The sequence below is a fragment of the Apteryx rowi genome, unplaced genomic scaffold (genome assembly GCF_003343035.1).
Source record: "Apteryx rowi isolate R43461 unplaced genomic scaffold, aptRow1 scaffold_100, whole genome shotgun sequence".
Taxonomy (NCBI): Eukaryota; Metazoa; Chordata; class Aves; order Apterygiformes; family Apterygidae; genus Apteryx; species Apteryx rowi.
In genome coordinates, this window is record NW_020447198.1 from 1,662,002 (window position 1) to 1,682,392 (window position 20,391).

Here is a 20,391-nt window from a genome sequence, read left to right on the forward strand (position 1 = left end):
AAATCTGAAGACCACCGTGGTGTTGGCTGTATTCAGAGGCTGATGCCTGAATCTTGCTGTTTCAGGATTACACAGAGGACTATATTCAAACGGGTCCTGGGCAGCTATATGCCCATTCTACTCGTCTCTTCACTATAGATGGAGTTAGTGTTCCCTATACGTGGAACCATACCATCACCTATGATCACACTAGAGGAAAAATGCCTTTCTTGGTGGAAACGCTCCATGCTTCCTCTATTACAACAGAGTACAACCCTCTAGAAGAAACTGTGGCTTTTAAAATCCACGCTTCCATCGCAAAAGGTAATGTTCGAGTCTTTCACAGAAATAAAACAGTGGAAAGATAGGATCCTATTTTCCTAGCAGTCATCACCCAATTTGCAAAAGCTGCTTATGGCCTTGAAAAAGGAAACGCTGTGGAAGTTGGATAACTTTATTGCAGATACTGGGACCAATATGTCTCGTTCATACACCCATAGAATAACGTGTAAAAGCTGTTGCAGTTTGCTCTTACTGTGCACCTGCAATTCCCACTGATGATCGCAGTCTGCTTCTGCTGAGACCACTAATAGCGCCACAGTAGCTTCAGAGAGTCAGCCTTAAACATTTTCTATTTCCTTGCATGTACCCTTCATTCTCTAAAATGAAATTATTGTCATTTCTGGGTCAGCATAGAGTGTTGGTTGGTTTATTTTTGGCATAGCTATTATGAAAAATATGGCTCATATATTTTCCTCACACACCAAAAACCATATAGATATAAGTAAAATAGTAGCGAGGCTGCAGAGGTGGAAGAACATGCAAAATCCAGCACTAAAATGTCCTGAGTCATTTCTCAGGCTGTTCCTTCTACAGAATTATTTGGCATATACAGCAAATATGATGCTGAGCTGCATCAGGGATTTGGGTTTGTTGTTTTTTTAAGGGATTTTTTTTAAGGCCAGACATTATGAAAGCTACAGTTCTGCAGGATTGTGTGGACATGTTCTGTAAATCTGAGGAGTCCTCACTCAAAGGTGGCCAACTCATAGCCATGACCTGTTGCACTGTGCCTTGTGGTTGCTCTGTTACTAACTGCTGGCTTTTATTAACCTTTTACCTGTGTGATTTGAAGAAATAGTGGAAATATCATTGTAGGAGGGTTTTCCTTTGCAAAGAAGTCATAATAGGTCAGGAGAACGTTCTGTTATCTTTTTATGTACTGTCTAGGCTTTTTTACACAATGGGACTTTAAACATCATTTCTATCGTAAGATTTTTCAAATGAAGTAGCTCAGGTTGGAAAATAAAGGAAGCGGTGAGAATGCCTGTCTCAGTCTTTCTCTTCAACAGCGACACTCCTAAATGAAGTAAAATGCTTTTCCCACTTGTGAGACTATAAACTCCCCGTGCAATTTGAAAGCCAAACAGGATCTTGTCCGTTTTACTTGTCTGCGCTGATAAAAGGAGGTCTGCAGATGAAGTCCTGCCTGTGGATAAATCTGTGCAAGCCCTTATTGAGCTTACCTGTATTTCTTGCAACAATTAATAGGTTGCTTTTTCAAAATCTCATTTTTATTGAATCATTTTTCAGGGTACAAATGAATAGTAAAATACACATGGTCTTTGAGCAGCATCTCCTACCACGGGGTAGTTTTCCATTCCTAAATATGTGCTCGTACTCTCCTGCAGTGAGTTTCCACAGTCTATGACATTATGCCTGGTTTGTTTGGGGTTTATTTCCTTCCGTCTGTCTGGAGTGAAGCTGAATGGCCTTTCCTTTCTTAACAATGCAAACTTTATGTAGGAACTTCGCAGGACAGATTAGGCTGGGATGCAAATTGCAGTCACTCAGAGGAAAAAAAAAATACTTAATTTTTTTCTAAACATCAAATAAAAATGGGAAAAATGTGTATTTCTAGCTTTTAATCCCCAAGTGAAAAAGTCCCTAAAAGTCTGGATTTGAAAAGTTTATATTTTAGTGTCCAAGTGTACCGAATCTTTTATAAATATCTGGGCTGCAATTCTGACTGGTAAAAGGGTTTCTTAAAGTCATAATATGGTCATATTTTCATCTGCAAGTAACGCATGGCTCCTTTATTGTGCAGGAGATCGGAGCAATCAGTGTCCTCCCGGCTTTGTTTTGGACTCAGCTGGGCCTTACTGTTCAGGTAATGACATGATAAATTATATGTGTATATATGTATGCGTGTATGTATATATGTATGTAATCAAATACACAGCATCTAGATCGCCTTTCTTCAGAGCTTTGAAGCATGCGGTACATACTTCAGAAAAAGGAAGTTACAACAGAGAAAAAGGTGTGGATGTGAAGGCAAATGAAGATGTTATTTCTGTATGCACCTAGCACGTACGCAGTAGCAAGGCAGCCCTTCCTCCCCAGCTCAGCCGTGGGGCGGGCAAGTCCCCCCAGGCTGCCCGCCGAGGCCGCCAAGCGGGGGAGCACGCACGCCTCCTGCCTGGCGGAAGCGTGGCGGAGGGCGGCTGAGACATCTGCCCCCCGAGAAACGGACCTTTTCTGCTCGGGGGAAGGAGGTGGGAAGGAGGCTGCGAGCATTTTAGCAGTCTCCCCTAGACTGCACTGCCAGAAAAGTGGAAAAAGTTGCAATCCGAAAATGTGGTAAATAAGGTCGCTAGAGCGTTTTGCACTTGCAAACTGATCTAGAAAACAACATGAGTTCTAAAATTTAAATGTGGAAAACTTATAATAATCTTTCCAAGGTTATATAGGAAGTGTAAATCTAACACTGGAATCCATCTGCTGCATTGTAACACAGATTTTTCAGATTTCCAGATTCTCTGGGAAAGGTTATATCTAACATCCACATACACACAGTAGTGACCTACTCCTGCAGATGTAACTCGCACAAAATTCCAGCGAGGCCTTATGTATGTAGGTTTGGAAACAACTCTTAAAGTAAGATCTTTAATTAGACATGAAAGATCCCCATTTGCAAATTCTAGTCTCTTGAATCYAAAGCAATGTAGATCTCTACAGGTAAAATGCAAAGGAGGTTTAAGAGTTGTTGTTGTTATTACTATTGTTATTACTATTRTTATTACTATTTATTATTATTATTMTAACCGAAACTTCAGTCATAGGATTTTCATGCTTTTATCTCCTGCTCTGCAGACAGGTTCATGCCTTGCTAATCCCTTCACCACTGTAGCTATAAGGGGATGGCAAGGAGATGCTACTAACCGGATACCRAAGCGAGTGCCCTGCTGACCTGTTTCTGTGAAACTGTTCAGTAGCTAGCTCTAGTCTTACCSTGGGGTATCTACTAGATATATACCTCTTAGAAAGGTTTCCTTTTTTTTTAATATATATATAGTTTCTTGTAAAGCCTTGTAAAGTCTCACCRGCTTTCCAAACATTTCCTTCTTCTAGATGAAGATGAATGTGCTGTGCGAAATCCTTGTTCCCATGCCTGCCATAACGCCGTAGGAACTTATTACTGCTCCTGTCCAAAAGGCCTAACTATATCTGCGGACGGTAGAACATGTCAGGGTAAGATAATTATTGCTGCGGACAGCTCGGATACGAGACTCAGTGCTATGTTCAAAAAAGTCTCAATTTGCTTAAATCACTAGGTGCGTGTTTTGTTAGGTCTGGGCCATTTTGTCGCCCTAAGAACATAATTTATTGGTGGTATTCTTACTATTTCATTGCTGAATATATTTAAAAGGAAGTATTCATACTTGATCRTGTTTGGTTTAGATGCTACTTAATCTGTATGTCCATTTTGACATGGTGAGGGTTCCAGCTTGCTTTGAATTGCAGACGTGGATGAGTGCGCGTTAGGTGGCCATACGTGCCGTGCGGGCCAGGACTGCGAGAACACCATTGGCTCATACCGCTGCGTGGTTAGGTGCGGGAACGGCTTCCGGAGAACAGCTGATGGATTTAGCTGCCAAGGTGCGGCGAGGCCTTCGCGGTCTTTTGGTGTTAGCTTTTCGACAGTGCTTTCTTTTACACTTTCTTTTACTTTTCTTTTACTCTTTTTCCTTATAAGTAACTTTTAAAAAGACGCATCCAACTAAGGTCTCCAATATTAACCTAGCAAGAGAGTGTGGGGGGGGTGTTTTTCCTTTTGTTTTTTGAGGGCTTTTTTTGAGCAAGCTGTTAGGTAGCATTGGCCTGAAATCTTGCTTTTTGCATCCTTAGAAATAAATTAAAAATCTTACCTGAGACAACCTAAAATTCTTGCTTTTGTGTCCCATGTGTGTTTTCTTTCATGATGGAGTGACAAAAGTATTCATTTCTGAATATACCTCAGTAGTGCAGTAACTAGAGCTCAAAGCACAGCCCAGAATGTTGAATAAACCAAAATACTGTTATATATATAAAGACGTGGTTGCTCACAGCCATAGTTAAGGTTTTGTGTTGTTCAACAGATGTTAATGAATGTCAAGAGTCCAACTCCTGTCACCAGCGTTGCTTCAATACTGTAGGAAGTTTCCACTGTGGGTGTGATCCAGGATACCAGCTAAAGGGCAGAAAATGCATGGGTATGAAATGCCTTTGGAATTTTTATTCCCTCTTTCTGATGGAAATATTTTAATGTTTATTTGTTCCTACATGCAATTTGTTATCTGAAACCTCTGTGAATGAAAATCCTGCTATGGATTATATCCTTAATATGTATTTCTAAATTTGTCTGTAAAGCAGTTTTAAAATCTCAAGAAGGAGGGAATTGGGCAGATGTGCATGATGTGCATTCAAATTGCATGCACACAGTATGATTACAGCTGGAATTAGTCTACTCATTAGGAATTGAGCATCAGGATGCAAGTTCATTTCCATTCTTGCTTCCCTTTGATTTGTTTTCTTAAATAAGACATAAATGAATGCAGGCAGAATGTATGCAGACCTGATCAATTCTGCAAAAACACTCGTGGTGGCTACAAGTGCATCGATCTGTGTCCAAATGGAATGACCAAAGCAGAAAATGGAACATGTATTGGTGAGTAGAAGTCCTTATGTATTGTATTGTACAGTGCTTGTAAACATTAGGGCAATGATCAATGTTAAAAAAAAGGAAAAAAAACACCTTCTTTGTAATAGTCCATGTTTAGTCGTTAAGATTCGCACAGCTTAAGGCACTGTCTTTTTTCATTTATGGGAGCATATGTATTGTTTGACTTTTTCGTAATTGGAATTGGAAGAAAAAAAATGTACCCTCTAACCCTTCTGGTTTTCCATTGCTCTTAAGAAAAAACAGTAAGGTTTTTCTCAGCATTTCCTCTGCATTTTTACCTTAATTCTAGAAATTCTTCATTGACTGGAATATTTTGCCCCCTGTGTCAATGCTTTCTAAAGAGTTTTTGTCCCGGGTGTTCTGAATCAAGACTGCCATAGATACTACCGAATTTGCATTCCTTTTTAATGGTATATGATGAGAAGATGCATTATATCTCTTCGGAGAGATTAGCTGATGGAACCGGAAAGCTCAATTCAAAAGTCAGAAAAATTAAAGGAAGGAGTTTGTGAATGCCATTCTGTTGAAAGATTTATCTGTGCAGCTGCTCACAGTCTATTTTACGTAACTGTTGCAGAGTAGTGCCTGATCATGCCATCTGGTGAGAAAAGTATATGGTCAGAGGCCAAATCTGTCTAGAGGGCAAATGCACTTTAGGAAGTCTAAAGCTGTAACTGCTTTCCAGAAAGATCTGACTAACTAACTTCCTCGTGCCTGTGTTGCTGGCAGACATTGACGAATGCAGGGACGGAACCCACCAGTGCCGATATAACCAGATCTGTGAGAACACGCGAGGCAGTTACCGTTGTGTGTGTCCCAGAGGCTATCGATCCCAGGCGGTTGGAAGACCTTGTGTGGGTAAGCTGGCAAATCACATTAGTGTTGCATACGCTCTGTTGCTGCTTTTGGCTCTGCTTTCTGCTGTAACAGACCCAAAGATGCTATCCCTCCTTAAGCCTGCACGACACAGACAAGTTTGCTTTGAATGCCCCAAATTACCCGACTTTAAGCAAAGTATGTTATTCAAAACTAAAAGACAAAACTAAACGACTCCGCACTGAGAGCGTTATGCGGCCATACTTCGAAACCAAACTGCGTGAGGACTGCGGGGCTTGGAGCACTGTTGGAGCAGTAGTGCCCTACGTGGCAAGATACCCCTCAGCAAGAGAGAGGCTGAATTTAGAAAAAACAGGTCAGGTTTGTTAGATGATTGGACCGCGAAAGGTGGCTGGCTGTGAGCTAAGACTGGATGGCACGATTCGCATGTAAAGCCAGTCGAGCGCAGGGAGTGATAYGGATTTCCCTAAAGGAGAGCACCCAAAGTGCTTTGCGAGGGGCCCAGTACACCCAAAACTCACCTCTGCAAGTGAGTGGCATGAACACACTTATCCACCCGCTAAAATTGCAAAGGGTGTTCCCAAGTACAGGCAGAGCCGGGGAAGCCGATAGGAGTATATCACTCCGCCCTCCCTTCTGTTTTGAGTGGATCACACCAGGCGAGGGGGAAGCCCCACGGTCACTGCATTATTGACCATCTAGTTAGTCCCCTACGCGACGTCTAACATTCCTGCGTTAAAATGTGCAGGCCTTTCCCCCACGCCCACGTGCCTAGCTTTCGAAGAGTGCTCTCGTAGCTCTAACGTTGATATCGCTATTTACTGTAGCATGTCAGCGCAAGTGGGTAAAACACGTCCCCTGGCATTTCAGAGACGTCAGGATGGTACTAAAATCACTTTGATTCGTTCTTTATGGGGGATATTTGAAATATAATACCTGATCTACCCTGAGAAGAATGATTTGTATATGTTGGTATACCACACTAAGTTAAGCTGATTTCAGTTGCTATCACGTATCATATCAGAAGCGTTCAGCTGTAATGACTTCTTCAAGATTAGATTTCCTAAGTGATAAATAGTTGCTTTGGAGTATAGGTTGTTTTTTTTTTCTTCTTTTTAAAGTACCTAAGATTTTGGACTATCAAAGCCAGGAATGTTGGGATTTTTTTGTTTTGGGGTGKTTTTTTTGTTGTTTTTTTAAGATTAAATTGCAGTACAAAACTGTTTGGCTGTAGACCAAGACATTGCTTCTGCCAGCTGCCTCTTGACTGAAATAAAATCAATCCCAGACTCCTTAACATATATTACAACCATTTCTGACAGCAGTAAGCTGAATAAAGTCTAGGACTACAGATTTTCTCAGAAAGCCAGCAGACGCCCTAAGGCTGTCTTCCGACAAAGGACTATTGAAAGCTCCCTGTTTACTTTAAGTATGACCTTTATGCTCCTTTGAATTTTTGTCTGCTTTAAAACATTTATATTTAAATATAGGTGCATCAAAGATGTTAGCTCACATGTGTTAATAAAATCCAGTTTTATTTTAACTGTTTTCAATGAGCACATGGAAGAGTGGAAGTGTAAGTAGGACCCCAGACTGAAACAGAAGATCTGAGCTTTGCTCCTACCTGTGCCACTGTTATCCTGTGTACAGTAAGTCATTTGTGCCACAATTCCCTGTCTGTTAAATGGGGATAAAATGCTTGTTTGTCATCACAACGTCCACACAGATCTTTGCATGCCCATTTAGCTAAATTAGAGTATTTCCATGTATTAAGCATTTAAACATTCCATACTGTAGGTAGAAGGCATTATAATGCATTTTTACATACCACACATGTAAGATTACCTAGAATTTAAAATCAAATAATATTCTTCAAATGCAGCCTGAAAATTCAGGTATTTTAGAGTTTCAAAGYCACTTCTCTTTGTGCTTGTCTTTATTTAATATTTATGCTGTACAATCAAAGGGATACTGCCCAGTGGATGTTGCRGGTTACCAGTGATCACTTTTCAATCACAAGCATGGCCACGGTATAACGCAAATGGCGTGTTGCATTCGGTTTTGCTTGGGTAGTAGAGGCTGCTTCTACAAAACAAATTGCTGCAATTTTCACCTGCTTTCTTTCACTATTTGTATAGGACTCTTATACTGCTTTTCTGTAACTTGTTAAAAGGAGACGGGTTGTTCTGAAGACCAGATTTAGTGCATATACTTACTGTCTGCATTATGCAGGTAAAGAAAGTTAAACCCAGCAATTAGAAAGTAGTTGAGTGCTCAGGAAATACTGAGTTTCAGAATTCTTTTACATATATATGAGTAGTAACTTTTTCAYCTTAAGCACACAATGAAGGAATATAAACTAAAAGTCAGATTAGTTCTTGCCTCATTAAAAGAAAGTTCTCTAGTGTAATATTATCATAATATTATTATAAACAAAAATGATTTTTTAAATACTATATGATGTTTCACTTATGTGTTTGTGAAATAACAAGTAGAACATACTGCAATTCTGTACAAATTGCATCGCTGCTCTGCTGTTCTAATTCCTGCAATAATTATCCCTACTGTACTCTGGATTTCCAACTCTCAAAAGATTAAATTCTTAGTACTAAACAATTTTAAAATATTTACAGCATAACTTTTAACATACTGGTGTCATCCATTTGTGTCTCAGAGGATTACAAATTATTTTAACACTGGCTTAATGGCATTTTACAATAATAATATTAAAAATACATGCTTTCCACTAATATAAAATAATTAAACCCTTATTAAGTCACCATTAAAGTAATCTTTAAATATTGGATGCTTCAAGAAAGCAAGCTTATAAATATGCCAATTATAGATGTTTTGTTATGTATCTTAATATCAGTTATTTCTGGTCATTTCAAAAGTGATACTTTCCTGTTTGGAATTAGCCATCTTTTTCTTTGTTTTTTTAGTGAAGAACGAAAGCAAGTTTGAAAATAAATCATGTATGTGTCCAATTTTCAGTTGGGCCTGAGGTAACTCAGTGAATATTTCAGGATGGAGTGTTTCTTTTTTTCTAGTGYCAGAGAGGCTGCGGAGAAAGGCCTGATCCTAAAATAGCGCAAAGTATTTCTCTCATATTTACTACGTTTTGAGTTAAGGACACTCGGCATATAATATCCTTAAATCCTTTATTATATTTGCATGTTGATCCCTCTGTTGTGGTTTTAAGGGTGAACATTTGATGCTAGGGTTGGTCAGGTTATTTTGGATGATAAAAAGTGACCCAAACCTTGGCTGTGGCCTGAATCTGATGCGAGCAATTTGGAAGCTTAACGGTGCTGAGGAAGCAGAGAGCCTCTGCTCTTCCCCTTCTCCTCTTAGGAGAGGAGAGGTGCTGGGGCAAGGCACGCCTGCTCGCAAACCCCCGTCCTAGGCTCCCTCTGCAGCTTCAAGTTCTTGGCACCATTTAAAGGCAAACTGAACTGGGAAAGGACGCCTCAGGCAAACAGAAATAGCTATTTWGAATTGTTCTAAAGCAAATTAATATTTACTGCTAGGTCTCCAAACTTGCATAGCTGGACTGGCTGCTAGCCTCAAAGGTGAGGACGTATCCAGGCTCTTCCCTTGCAGCCTTGCGACGTGTCCTCTAGCCCTGCTTTTTCCGCGACGCGGAGTGCAGTAACTGTGTCAGTGCTTTGCAAGCCTCCCTCAGCACCAGTTTGAAAGAATTTCTAACCCTGTCCTCCTCAGGAAGGCTCTGTGTTAAGACCTCTCTATCCTCCTCTTAACAAGAGCCAGACAGTTTCCCCCACTGGTCTGTGGAGCACTTAAGGAAAAAAAATTAGCAATTATTCAAGCAGTAATGAACAGCTTAGGCTCCTCAGGGTCACCTACCTTTCTGAGTGCATCCTTCTGGTAACTTAGATCCCTGCAGGAATTGCTCAGCCACCGTCTGCAGCATTCGGGCTATCACGCAGCTCTGTTTCTGCAAAGATAGAAGAGCAGACTCAGATATCCCCTCTTTGTAGTCATATCTTACCTTTAATAAGACTCTCTTCTAATTTTCGAGGTCAGCCCTTCAGTGGAGTTTTTGTCCTATGTGAGCACAGTTTCATGGTTTTATGGGGAGAATGAAGGTATATTACTGTTACTATACAAGACAGAATAAATTGCCTACTTGGCTTTGGGTTCTTCATATTTTACTACCTTCAGGATCTCACTTATGTCCTCAGTTTTGTTCCACAGACTGAGATAGATGTATATATATACATATAGTTACGTGTTGTTGTTTTTTTTTCTCCTTTCCACATGCTTTGTTGCTCTGGATCATGTCACATGAGCAGACATTAATGAATGTGAACAAGTGCCTAAGCCCTGTGCATTTCAATGCACCAACACCCCCGGCAGCTTCAAGTGTGTCTGTCCACCTGGACAACATTTATTAGGTGATGGGAAATCTTGCGCTGGACTGGAGAGATTGCCCAATTATGGTGCCTATTACAATAGCTATAACTATGCTCAATTCTCCCCTGTGAGAGACAACTATCAACCTCAACAATATCACAGGCACTCCTCAAATCTCTACAGCTCCTTCTCAGAGTATAGAAACAGCAGAATACCTTTCTCCAGGACTAGAAGGAACATTAGAGAAACTTGTCCTGAAGGCTATGAGGCAAGAAATGCCCGATGTGTAGGTAAATGTCAGCYGTATCTATGCAATTCTCTTGTTTCAGTCCTTATTCTTAGGTTACTGCTTCGTATGCTTCATACTGCCTGTGGTTTGAAGTGCTGCTTTTTCTCATATTACCGCGATGAATATTCAGTGAGTTTTGCATGCTTTTCTTTTCCTGAACAAGTCGTAGCAAAAATGTTCTCAAACCTCCTCCTCGTACCCTCATGTTTTAATTGTGCCGACTGTTGTGTATTAGCAAATGACTTCCTTCCTGTGTTCGTGTTTTTTCTGATTAAGGCAGCTCCCCCGGGTAAATTTTCCCCCCTTTAAGCAACGCCGGGGATCAGTCCAGTCCTGGGGACTTTGCTTACCTCAAACTCCCATTGGTGGTGATGATAATCTGGTTCAAAAAGGTTTTGAACAGAGATTTCAGAATTGAGCTTGCTAGAAGCAGCGACAGCCCTGATCTAGGAAGGTTCGGTACAGCCACATGGGCAATACAGGCAGAGCTTTTAAATTACCTGTGCCTTATGATACACAGCAGGGTGCTCGCATGTAATGCATTGAACACGTGAAGATATATGTAAACAAAACAGGATGTTTGTCAGAAGTCATGCAAATGACAGTATTGCCATTTCTTCCTCCTCTATGAGGGGACCAGGGTATTTATGGTAACGGGCAAGCTCTGCCCCGACTTCTTTTTTTTTTTTTTAAGAGATGCAGAGCCTCAGGGTGCAAACTGAGATCACCAGGAAACAAAGGTATTTGGCACCTCTAAAAATCAAGAATTTAGCTATTTCTTCTTTACTCTGTGAGCTCTTCTGAGGGTTTTTCAATGAAAAACTATTTTCACAAGTACTGAAAATATACTTCAGCTCCTTGTGAAATCAAAAGGAGCAGTAGCCTCTACTGTTCATTGACGGATTTGCACTAAACGTGAAGAAGCTAACGAGTTTAAAAAACTCGATAAAAAAAGATAAAACTTTCAGGTCTTTATCATGAGGCAATTGCTAGTGGCAATGGTTACAGRCTGCCAGCTCTAAAACTGCTGCTTTAGAGCCCGAAACGGGAGYACAAGCACAGCCTGCCTTGAGCCCGCTTCATTCCCCCGCCACGGAGAGCCGCAGCGGCTTGGGGAGCYGAAGGGGGCACCGCTGCCTTGCAGCCAGGGCTCCCGTCGGCCTTCCGAAAGCAGCAGCACAGGTGACATTTTGCACAGCAGAAAGATGGGGGTATCAAAAACAAGTTCATCTTCTTGAAAGGTGCCCCTTTGAAGCCAGATTTTGCCATCTTAACTCACAGTTTGAGTATTTCAGAAAAAAGTATCACTTGGTGAAGTTGCTTTGCGATAATACCATTCGGTTCAAGACTGAAGGTACCACTGGCTAGGTCTTGCTAGAACTTTCCTCAGTGCATTTAACAACAAACATAGCTGTTCATGATGCTTTAGAAAACGTGCCTAAAATTAACTTCTTTGCCAAGCACACATCAGAGAAGGAGCAACATTCCCCCAGGATAAATACAGCGATCTGCAACTAGATTCTAACAGCCATAGTTATTGCTAATAATGGTTATAATATATAATGTTGAAAATACAAATATACTCGTGTTAATAAGTTATAGCTAGGCAAACATTAAACTAACCTTGTATTTACGTTACAATGACAATTCAGTGGTCTTATAAGTACAGTTCGTTATGGCTATAGCATTTAATCAAATGACATAGGAACATAGTTACCGCTGATGGAAGGATTAAACTAAAACTATGAGCCTTACCCCAGCTTTCAGTCTGAGTTAGTTAATATTCTTATATGCCTATTTCATTGGAAGAACATCTCGATTTTAAAATTACTCTTTAGTATAAAAGCACGTACAAATGATGTTTCTCTTTTTAAGAGGGTTCTTCCAACAGACAACCATCAGGATTGGATAACAAAGCACACCCTAAATTTCTGCAGTCATGTCTGTCTGTCTCAYTTCTTGTTTGTATTATCTGACACCATCTGTGTGAGTCAGACAGAGAGGGGACGCAAAGACCTTTCATCATTCAGGTCTTAATTCACATACCTGACACTAACTTGAGTACGGGCTCTATTACGCTCCTGAAGCGCGCAGACGTTTCAAAGGGAATTATAATGATATCTGGTCTTTGGCTAAATGTCTTTAGTCTACTTTGACAATATTAAATAATTGGTCTGGTACTGCTGTGTTTCAGAGGCAGATTTTAAAAGTTAAGAGCATTTTTTGATAATCTCTCGAATTACTGAGCTTAATTCATTCCCATGGCATGAGAAAAATTAGTTTGGAAGGAAAAGAGTTTTACCTGAGAAGGGATTAACTGTAAGAACAACTCTTCCAGGTCAAGGCTCCCTCTGAAGAGATAATCTAGGCATTTCTTAAATATATTGTCTAAAACCTTATTTTSAGGAAGCTTGCCTTCAGGGCAAGACTATTTGTGTAGCCTTTGTAGATTTGTATAGATTGCTTGTGCCTCTTCCTTCCCAGACCTCTATATATTACAGCCCTGGTCTGTCCAGCTAGAATATATATTGTGGCTGCTATCAAAAGAGGTGAGGATCCCCTCAAAGCTGGGTTTAGTTATTAAAAAAAAATTATAAGGAATGCACCAGGTAAGTTGTGAAAGGATTTGCTAGCCTTTTGCGTTCAACCCCATCAGAAAACAAGATCTCCATAACTTCTACCACCTCTGTCCATACACTTTTATATAAGTGGCAAGGAGGGAAGTTTTTTGGGTTCAAAACACTAGATTTAGTACTAGGTTTAAGTAATCCTGATGTTCATGTTTCTCGTGTTTCTATTCCCCAGATATTGATGAATGTGAAAACAGAGATACCTGTCAGCATGAATGCAGAAACACTCTAGGAAGTTACCAGTGTACTTGTCCGTCTGGTTATCGTCTTATGCCCAACGGCAAAACCTGTCAAGGTACAGAAATCTTGTTGAATGCTCGGAAATACATTTATGAATAAATAAGATACAAGTCATATTCCATGCATATATAAGCCACCTCTTTGAATCTGCTTTATGAGATACAGACATTCAAAATTTCAATTTTCAAAAGTTTTAATATTTCATAGTTTGATTTAGCACTTTTTAAAACTACCAGCAAATCAGACAACTGCAACTTCTTATTTTTTGAAGTGTCCTCATGTGACCTAATATTTTTATATATATATCTAACTCCAAGCATGGCCTTTTACTGCAAGTAAATAGTAGCTCTAGGGCCAATATAATCCTTAACCTGCCTTGTCAAAAAAGGTACTGTCAGATTTACTGATCCACAAAACCAATTTCARCTAATTAGTCTCAACTGGCAAGACGGTTGTGGTTTATGTTGCTGCCCAGGTTGCATCCTGGGTGTAAGGCAGCTGGCACAATAGGCCTCCTACAAGATAATAAAATTCCRATGATAATAAACGCATGTTATTGGAACTAGTAGCTCCACTGCCTGAAATAGGAAGACAAGATTCTGGAAAATCATTTGTGTGTAGAGGTATGTACTACAGTGTGACCAAACTTTATGGATTCAGCTAATGTTTAACTCCGTCAAATTCATCTCAGTAGCAGCACCTGCTTATTTCCRTATCTTTACATTCAGATATTGATGAGTGCCTTGAACAGAATATCCACTGTGGATCAAATCAGATGTGTTTCAACACGAGAGGAAGCTACCAGTGCATAGACACACCTTGTCCACCAAACTACCAGCGAGACCCTCTTTCTGGGTACGTTTTATTTTCAACCCTTTGGGGGTCTTGTTTTTCCCCCAACTTCAGGTTCTTAATCCGTGTTCTTCAGAAGAAACTTTATCTGAGTTTGACTGACGTCAATAATTTGGTCACACTGGCAAAAGGTAATGCATTAAAGMTCAGTATTATTGTTGGTTTATAGAYGAGCAGTACTACGTGTTCCCTGAGCACCAGRGCTAGAAAGCAGTGGGCCCAGACAGGCTAACTGGCCGTCAGGACCACGCAGAATTACACTGTTAGTTAGAATGGAAAAAGCAAGCAAACATCCCCTTCCTGAATGAACCCAGGCGGGCAGCTCAGGTGATTCCTTCTGCTGATTCAGAATCATTCACTTACCGTTTGTGGGGCTGCTTTTGCATCCAAGTTCTCTGATTTACTTCTCTGAAGGCCCAGCTTGCCATCRCTTTGAAAGCATTTAAAATACAATTTTTAGTCATGAAAATAACACAACGGTTCACAGTAAGTTTTGTTTTTCAGATTACTCAAGTTTTTCCTTGTTCTGGAAAAAAACCCTTAATTTCATTTGATCTTTTAATGTATCCAGGTAAACAGCTCATTTCATAGCAGAGTCCATCTTTTGTGATCAGTCTGAACTGGAATGACATTTAACTTGAAATGTTAATTTTTGCTGGTCTCTATTACCAATGAGCAGCAAAGCTAACAGAGACAACGTATTTTGACTTTTGATTAATGGAAGTAAAATTTCCCTGCCTTTTTTTATTCCTAGTTCTTTACTTCGTGGTCTAACACACACACAGCATCAAATGGAGCTGCCAATACATTTTAAACCAGTCTTGTCATCTCTAATATTTAAGAGCATGGTCATTAAAAATATGTACCACTGACTTCCATGACAAACATTGTATTCAATTTCTTTATATTACCTCTTGATGCTTTCTAATTTCCCCCTTTTGGGGTAAAAAATGGAACATTAAACTCAGCTGTAACTTTAAAGGAACAATGCACAAGGAATACATGAGCTTCTTTTTACAGGGAAATCTTAATTTGCACACAGCACCAGGATAAATGAGGGAAGAGTTTAGCCTTTAAGTCAYATTCCAGTCCTGTACTGTAGCATGCCTTCTCCCTTGCTTAAAGCATTCTTTTTATTCCTAGGTTCTGCCTCAAAAACTGCCCGGCGAATGATCTGGAATGTGCCCTTAGCACCTACGCCTTGGAGTACAAACTCGTTTCCCTCCCCTTCGGCATAGCTGCCAATCAGGATTTAATCCGGCTGGTTGCCTACACTCAAGATCAAGTCATGCATCCTAGAACAACTTTCTTAATGGCAGACGAGGACCCGACAATCCCCTTTGCCCTCAGAGATGAGAACTTAAAAGGAGTCGTGTTCACGACCAGGCCGTTGCAGGAGCCGAAGACGTACCGCATGCGAGTCAGAGCCTTGTCCTACAGCGCTGATGGAAATATCGAGTATCAGACCACTTTCATTGTTTATATAGCTGTGTCAGCCTACCCCTATTAAACTCCCGAACCACTCGACAGCAATCGCAGTATTTTAGCCACGTTCATAAGTGCCGGTGGGTATGACCCCCTTCAGATCGACTCTGCTGCCTGCTCGCCAGTTGTGAATCACGCAGCGTGGAAACGGTGCTAYGCTCTTTGCTTTTTCCGCCCCCGAGACTGCCACTATATTGCCATTATTCCAATTCAAGAAAGAAAATCCATGGCTTTGAGGACCACTTGCTGTATTTATTACACTGGAGTAGTCGTTTTCCACAGTTTGTTCTGAAAACCGGCAGAACAAGTCAAAGTCTGAGCTGAAGTACTAGTAGTCAAAGCAGTAAGCAGGAGCAGCCTCGTTTAAARGCAACTAAAGAAAAACCTAACCAGAAAAAATGGCCATTTTAAGTGGTCTGCATATTTTAAAGGTTGCTAGGTGTTTTACAGTTTTATATCTATTGATTTTTTTTTTTCTTACCAAATACGTGATAGAATTAGGGCTGAACATATACTGTGTCATGTGGTCAGAAAAAGAAATACCACTTTACTTAGCTCACAGATGAAATTAGTAAAGTTTGTTTTCAGCTAAAGAATCTAAAGTAGAAAATGGAATTGGTTCATCTGATTTCTCTGCGAGTTTAGGCATTGTTTAAAAGAAAAAACAATATGGCTACTTCTGCTTTATATGGCAGATATTTTATAATTTTTTTTTTGTTTTGTTTTGTTTTTACTCTGACATTCTGGTATAGCCATTTATTTAGCTCAAAACCATATCCATTTCAGTACTCCCAACCCAGTTTAAAATGTTTGGGGTTTTTCTTTTCTTTTGTTTTTTGCAAATTGAACATTTTTTCCAAAGATGTAGTAATTTYGGTTCAGTAATGTCAATACACTGTACACAAGTAATTTTGCCAAGATGTATTCTATTTTTATGAAAGTGTATATATGTTTTTTTCCTATGTGTATTTTCTATGCAATATCTTAAGTGTTTTACAATTAAGTTTTCATAAAAGGTCAGTGTCAATACATAGAAAATAATCAAAATAAAGGTTCTCATTGTCTTTTTGAGATTGCCACAAGATTTATCATTAAAAAAAATTCTTTCCCACATGCAGGACACTTACCTTTAGTTCTGGTCTAGAACGTGGCAGGTCGCCTGGCCACCAAACTGATGATCCTCGTGCAAAGATGAAGCAAAGTCTCCAGCTTCCTGAGCTGTTGGCTTTCCCCTTCCTTTAGTTTTCAAAGAAAGGAAAGAAAGGGCAGGGGAGAATATTGCACTTACTCTTGTTTTATCTAGACTTCACACACCAGGAAATATTTTATTTCCTCTGAGCAAACAGATTTTGCAAAGAGTTAAATTTTTGTTGCATGTAAAGGTCGCGTTTATTCATAGCTATACCTATTGCCAAACGTGAACGATGCTTCTATAATTCCCATGCATTAGGAAAAAAACAACAAAAAACCACCACCACCACCACCAGAAAGGCATTAGCAGTTGCAGCCCCTGGGAATAACCAGTTTTCACTGTTAACGGTTTGCGGAGTTTTCAGTCGGAGCGAGAAGCGGAGCCCCCGGCACCCCTCSACGGGGAGCTGCGCTACAGCCTCACGTTTCTGTGTTGCCACATCGGGATGCACGGAAGGGGCCAGCAATAACTCATTAACTCACTAATACCCAGCGGCCTTCCCCTGTCTTCTCTCTGTCTGCCTGCAACTTAACGCAGTAAGAGATCATCACTGTTAGAAGTAGCCGTTTGGCACCAGCGCCAGGTGGCTCTGCACTGGAATTCCGACTCCATCCCTAAGGAAAGTCCTGCCGGTTTCCCTCTAGCTTTATGTTTTCTTTAATAATTTCCATCACCACAAGTGAGACAGTCTGGGCAAACAAGGATAATTTAAAGCATTTTGTTCTTTACATAAATGGTACAGTGAGAGGCTTCAGACAAAACGGATTTGTTTGTTTTTTGGAAACCTAACTTTAAACAAACAGCAATTCAGGAAGGGGGGGGGGAGACACATGGTGGGAAGAGAAATGACAGTAAGAGATAACAAGCACAGGTAGCTATCTCAATTTTTTTTAAGGGCTAATACAGTGAAACTGGTAGCCCAGATGGAGTGTCCTTCCCCAGTGAGGCAGGAAGAAACTGTTTCTGTTGTGATGTTTCTTGAAGGAAAAAGGAAAACAAACAAACAAAAAACAAACTAACAAATGGAAATAWAGGCATTCAAAAGCTGTAAGGCAAGTTTACTATTTCTTTAAGGATTAGGCACTTACTTACCAGATGGAAGTCTCTTAAACATTTGACATCTTCTTCTATGTCTCAAGTTTCCAGTTTTGCTGTAAGAAAAAAAACAAAAAAACAAAAAAAAACCACTCACCTTAGACTTACTCTCTGAACAAATAAATAGCACTAATGCAGGTCTACCCCCCCCCCCAAAAAAACCCCACACCTATCATCTGGCCCTCTTCCTAACCTGTTGAAGAGTCTGCTGTTTCTTATTAAATGGATTATAAACCTCTTTCTTATTGAAAGGTGAGAGGCAAATTAGTTTGTGGGGATGTATATACAAACATAAAACTGTTTCAGGGTAAGTCTTTATGTTAAAAGCCTTCTGAGAAGTAAATGTTCCCCTGTATTTATTATTACTTTAGCAAAAAAAACCCTCTCCTTGCAATTTTATTTTTCGCATGAGGAAGCCYGCCCGGGCTGCAGCTGTAGGCCTGCGCCTGCGGGCGTTTCGTCCCCTCTCATCGGTCAGGCAGGCTGCAGCAGTAGTCGCAAGATTGAGCCGTATCATTTAAGAGACAGCCCCCAAAAGCCCCCCGTCCAGAGCAAGGCCCGTACCAAAAGCCAGTGCAGGTGCAAAGCAGGGTAGCCAACAGGCAAACCGCTGATTTTGTGTAACTCCCCTTGCACACGTGCACCAGCCCAGCACTGGGAGAGTTGTTGTTCCCCCCCCCCCCAAAAAAAAAGAAACCCTGCAGCTACCAGCAGCTCCCCCAAGAGGGGCCAAGAACACAGGTGCTTCTGCAGGGATTTTGCAGGCAGGAGGATTAGCTTGTTCTAGGGAGTTTGAACAACTGCTTGTTTCCCTCTTATCAGCCCATATTCATCAGCAGATATTCTCGTTCTCTATATATAGCGCTAAGGCTAACCGGGATGGGCACAGAAAGCAATACCAGCTTGTCTGGAGGGAACCTCCCCCCCCCCAATATATTTGCAGCAGTGCTGACCGAACGGCTGGCAGCATGCTGGCCTTAATAAGCATAAGGTATTTTTAACCAAGGAATGCATCAAGGAATGATGGAAATGAATTACTTCCTAGTGAAATGTTCCTCTCTGTATACCAGCAGGAATGGAGCTGGCCCAGGCACCTTCTTGCTTGTGGTCAGCATTGCTGCTGCATACCAGGGCAAAGAGCAGCGCCAGCAGGGCCGAGACGTTACAGGGAGTGATGAAAGGAAGCAAGCAAAGCATCAGGCACGCTGTTAAAAAAACAGTTAAACTGTAGAAACACTCTCAGAGAAAGAAAGAGCAAAAGCCCCTTCATTAATTTCTGGCTATTTAATCGCATGGCACACCACCCTTCCTAGCATGCTAATAAGGAACATCATTAAGGTATGTGGTATACAGCAGAATCTAATATTTGTAATTTAAAAAGGAAAAAAAAAAAAAAAAAAACCACACCACCCACAACACCACATCATAGTGAAGTGTTCAGCCCTTCTTTGTAAAAAGAAAATTCTCCATCCTTTACCTGCACGTAGCTGGTTGCTACTGCTCGTCCCAGCTGCAATGATTGGTAACAGCTTTATTGCTCTAGGTAAAATATGAGGACAGTTAGTTACGGTGCGTAGTTAATATTTGCTCTGTCACTAGTGGTTACATCCAGAATGACGAAAAAGCACTAAAGGACCTAAAGAAAACCCTCCTAGAAACAAAAAAAAGATCCCCAGCCCCCGGAGGTCCTGGTAAAAGCCCTTCTCTTGGAGCATTTCGGAGGCACTCTGGATAAACAGTTAGTTAGTTAACACCTCAGCGCTGCTGGGTGGCCCTGTGCTACCCTCACGTTATAGCAGCCCATTCCCTTGGTCACTTGATCCCCGGGGCCGAAAAGCAGCGTTTTCTCCAAACCCTATTCCTGAAAACCACCCCCCCCTGTGACCCTGGCTACACACTCCAGCCCTGAACCTTATTTATTCCAGGGCACGAACAATACGGCATTTAACTAACTAACTACAGTAGCAAGACAAAACGTGCCCCACCTTTCTCGAGGAGAGGCTGCGAGTTTGTTTTACGCGTTGAGGAGATGATTATTTCACAGATGCTGGCAGTTAAGGTGGGACATCATCTTGTGGCTTTTCAGGCCGCCGGTGCGCAGCCGCTCGTGCGAGTCTCCCTGCAGCCAACCCCCAGAAGAGGTCCACCCATCCGAACACAGACCAGACATCAGCCAACCTCCGGAAGAGGTCCACCCGTCCGAACACAGACCGGACGCGCAGCCAACCTCCAGAAGAGGTCCACCCGTCCAAACACAGACCGGACGCGTGGCCAACCTCCGGAAGAGGTCTGCCCGTCCGAACATGGACCAGACGCGCAGCCAACCTCCGGAAGAGGTCTGCCCATCCGAACACAGACCAGACATCATCCAACCTCCGGAAGAGGTCCATCTGTCCGAACACGGACCGGACGC

The 20,391-nt window shown here is 41.2% G+C and overlaps 1 protein-coding gene across 1 annotated transcript in view; it reads left to right on the plus strand.

The window, feature by feature from the left end:
- HMCN1 (hemicentin 1) overlaps window positions 1-15,716 on the plus strand; it is a 189,280-nt gene extending 173,564 nt beyond the window's left edge. Inside the window, exons 98-108 of the mRNA XM_026062720.1 lie at window positions 66-303; window positions 2,087-2,149; window positions 3,391-3,510; window positions 3,784-3,918; window positions 4,398-4,511; window positions 4,841-4,966; window positions 5,711-5,839; window positions 10,135-10,485; window positions 13,290-13,409; window positions 14,083-14,209; window positions 15,350-15,716. Coding sequence (XP_025918505.1) covers window positions 66-303; window positions 2,087-2,149; window positions 3,391-3,510; window positions 3,784-3,918; window positions 4,398-4,511; window positions 4,841-4,966; window positions 5,711-5,839; window positions 10,135-10,485; window positions 13,290-13,409; window positions 14,083-14,209; window positions 15,350-15,716 — 1,890 coding nt within the window. The remainder of the gene's footprint in view (window positions 1-65; window positions 304-2,086; window positions 2,150-3,390; window positions 3,511-3,783; window positions 3,919-4,397; window positions 4,512-4,840; window positions 4,967-5,710; window positions 5,840-10,134; window positions 10,486-13,289; window positions 13,410-14,082; window positions 14,210-15,349) is intronic.
- Window positions 15,717-20,391: the final 4,675 nt, after the last annotated feature.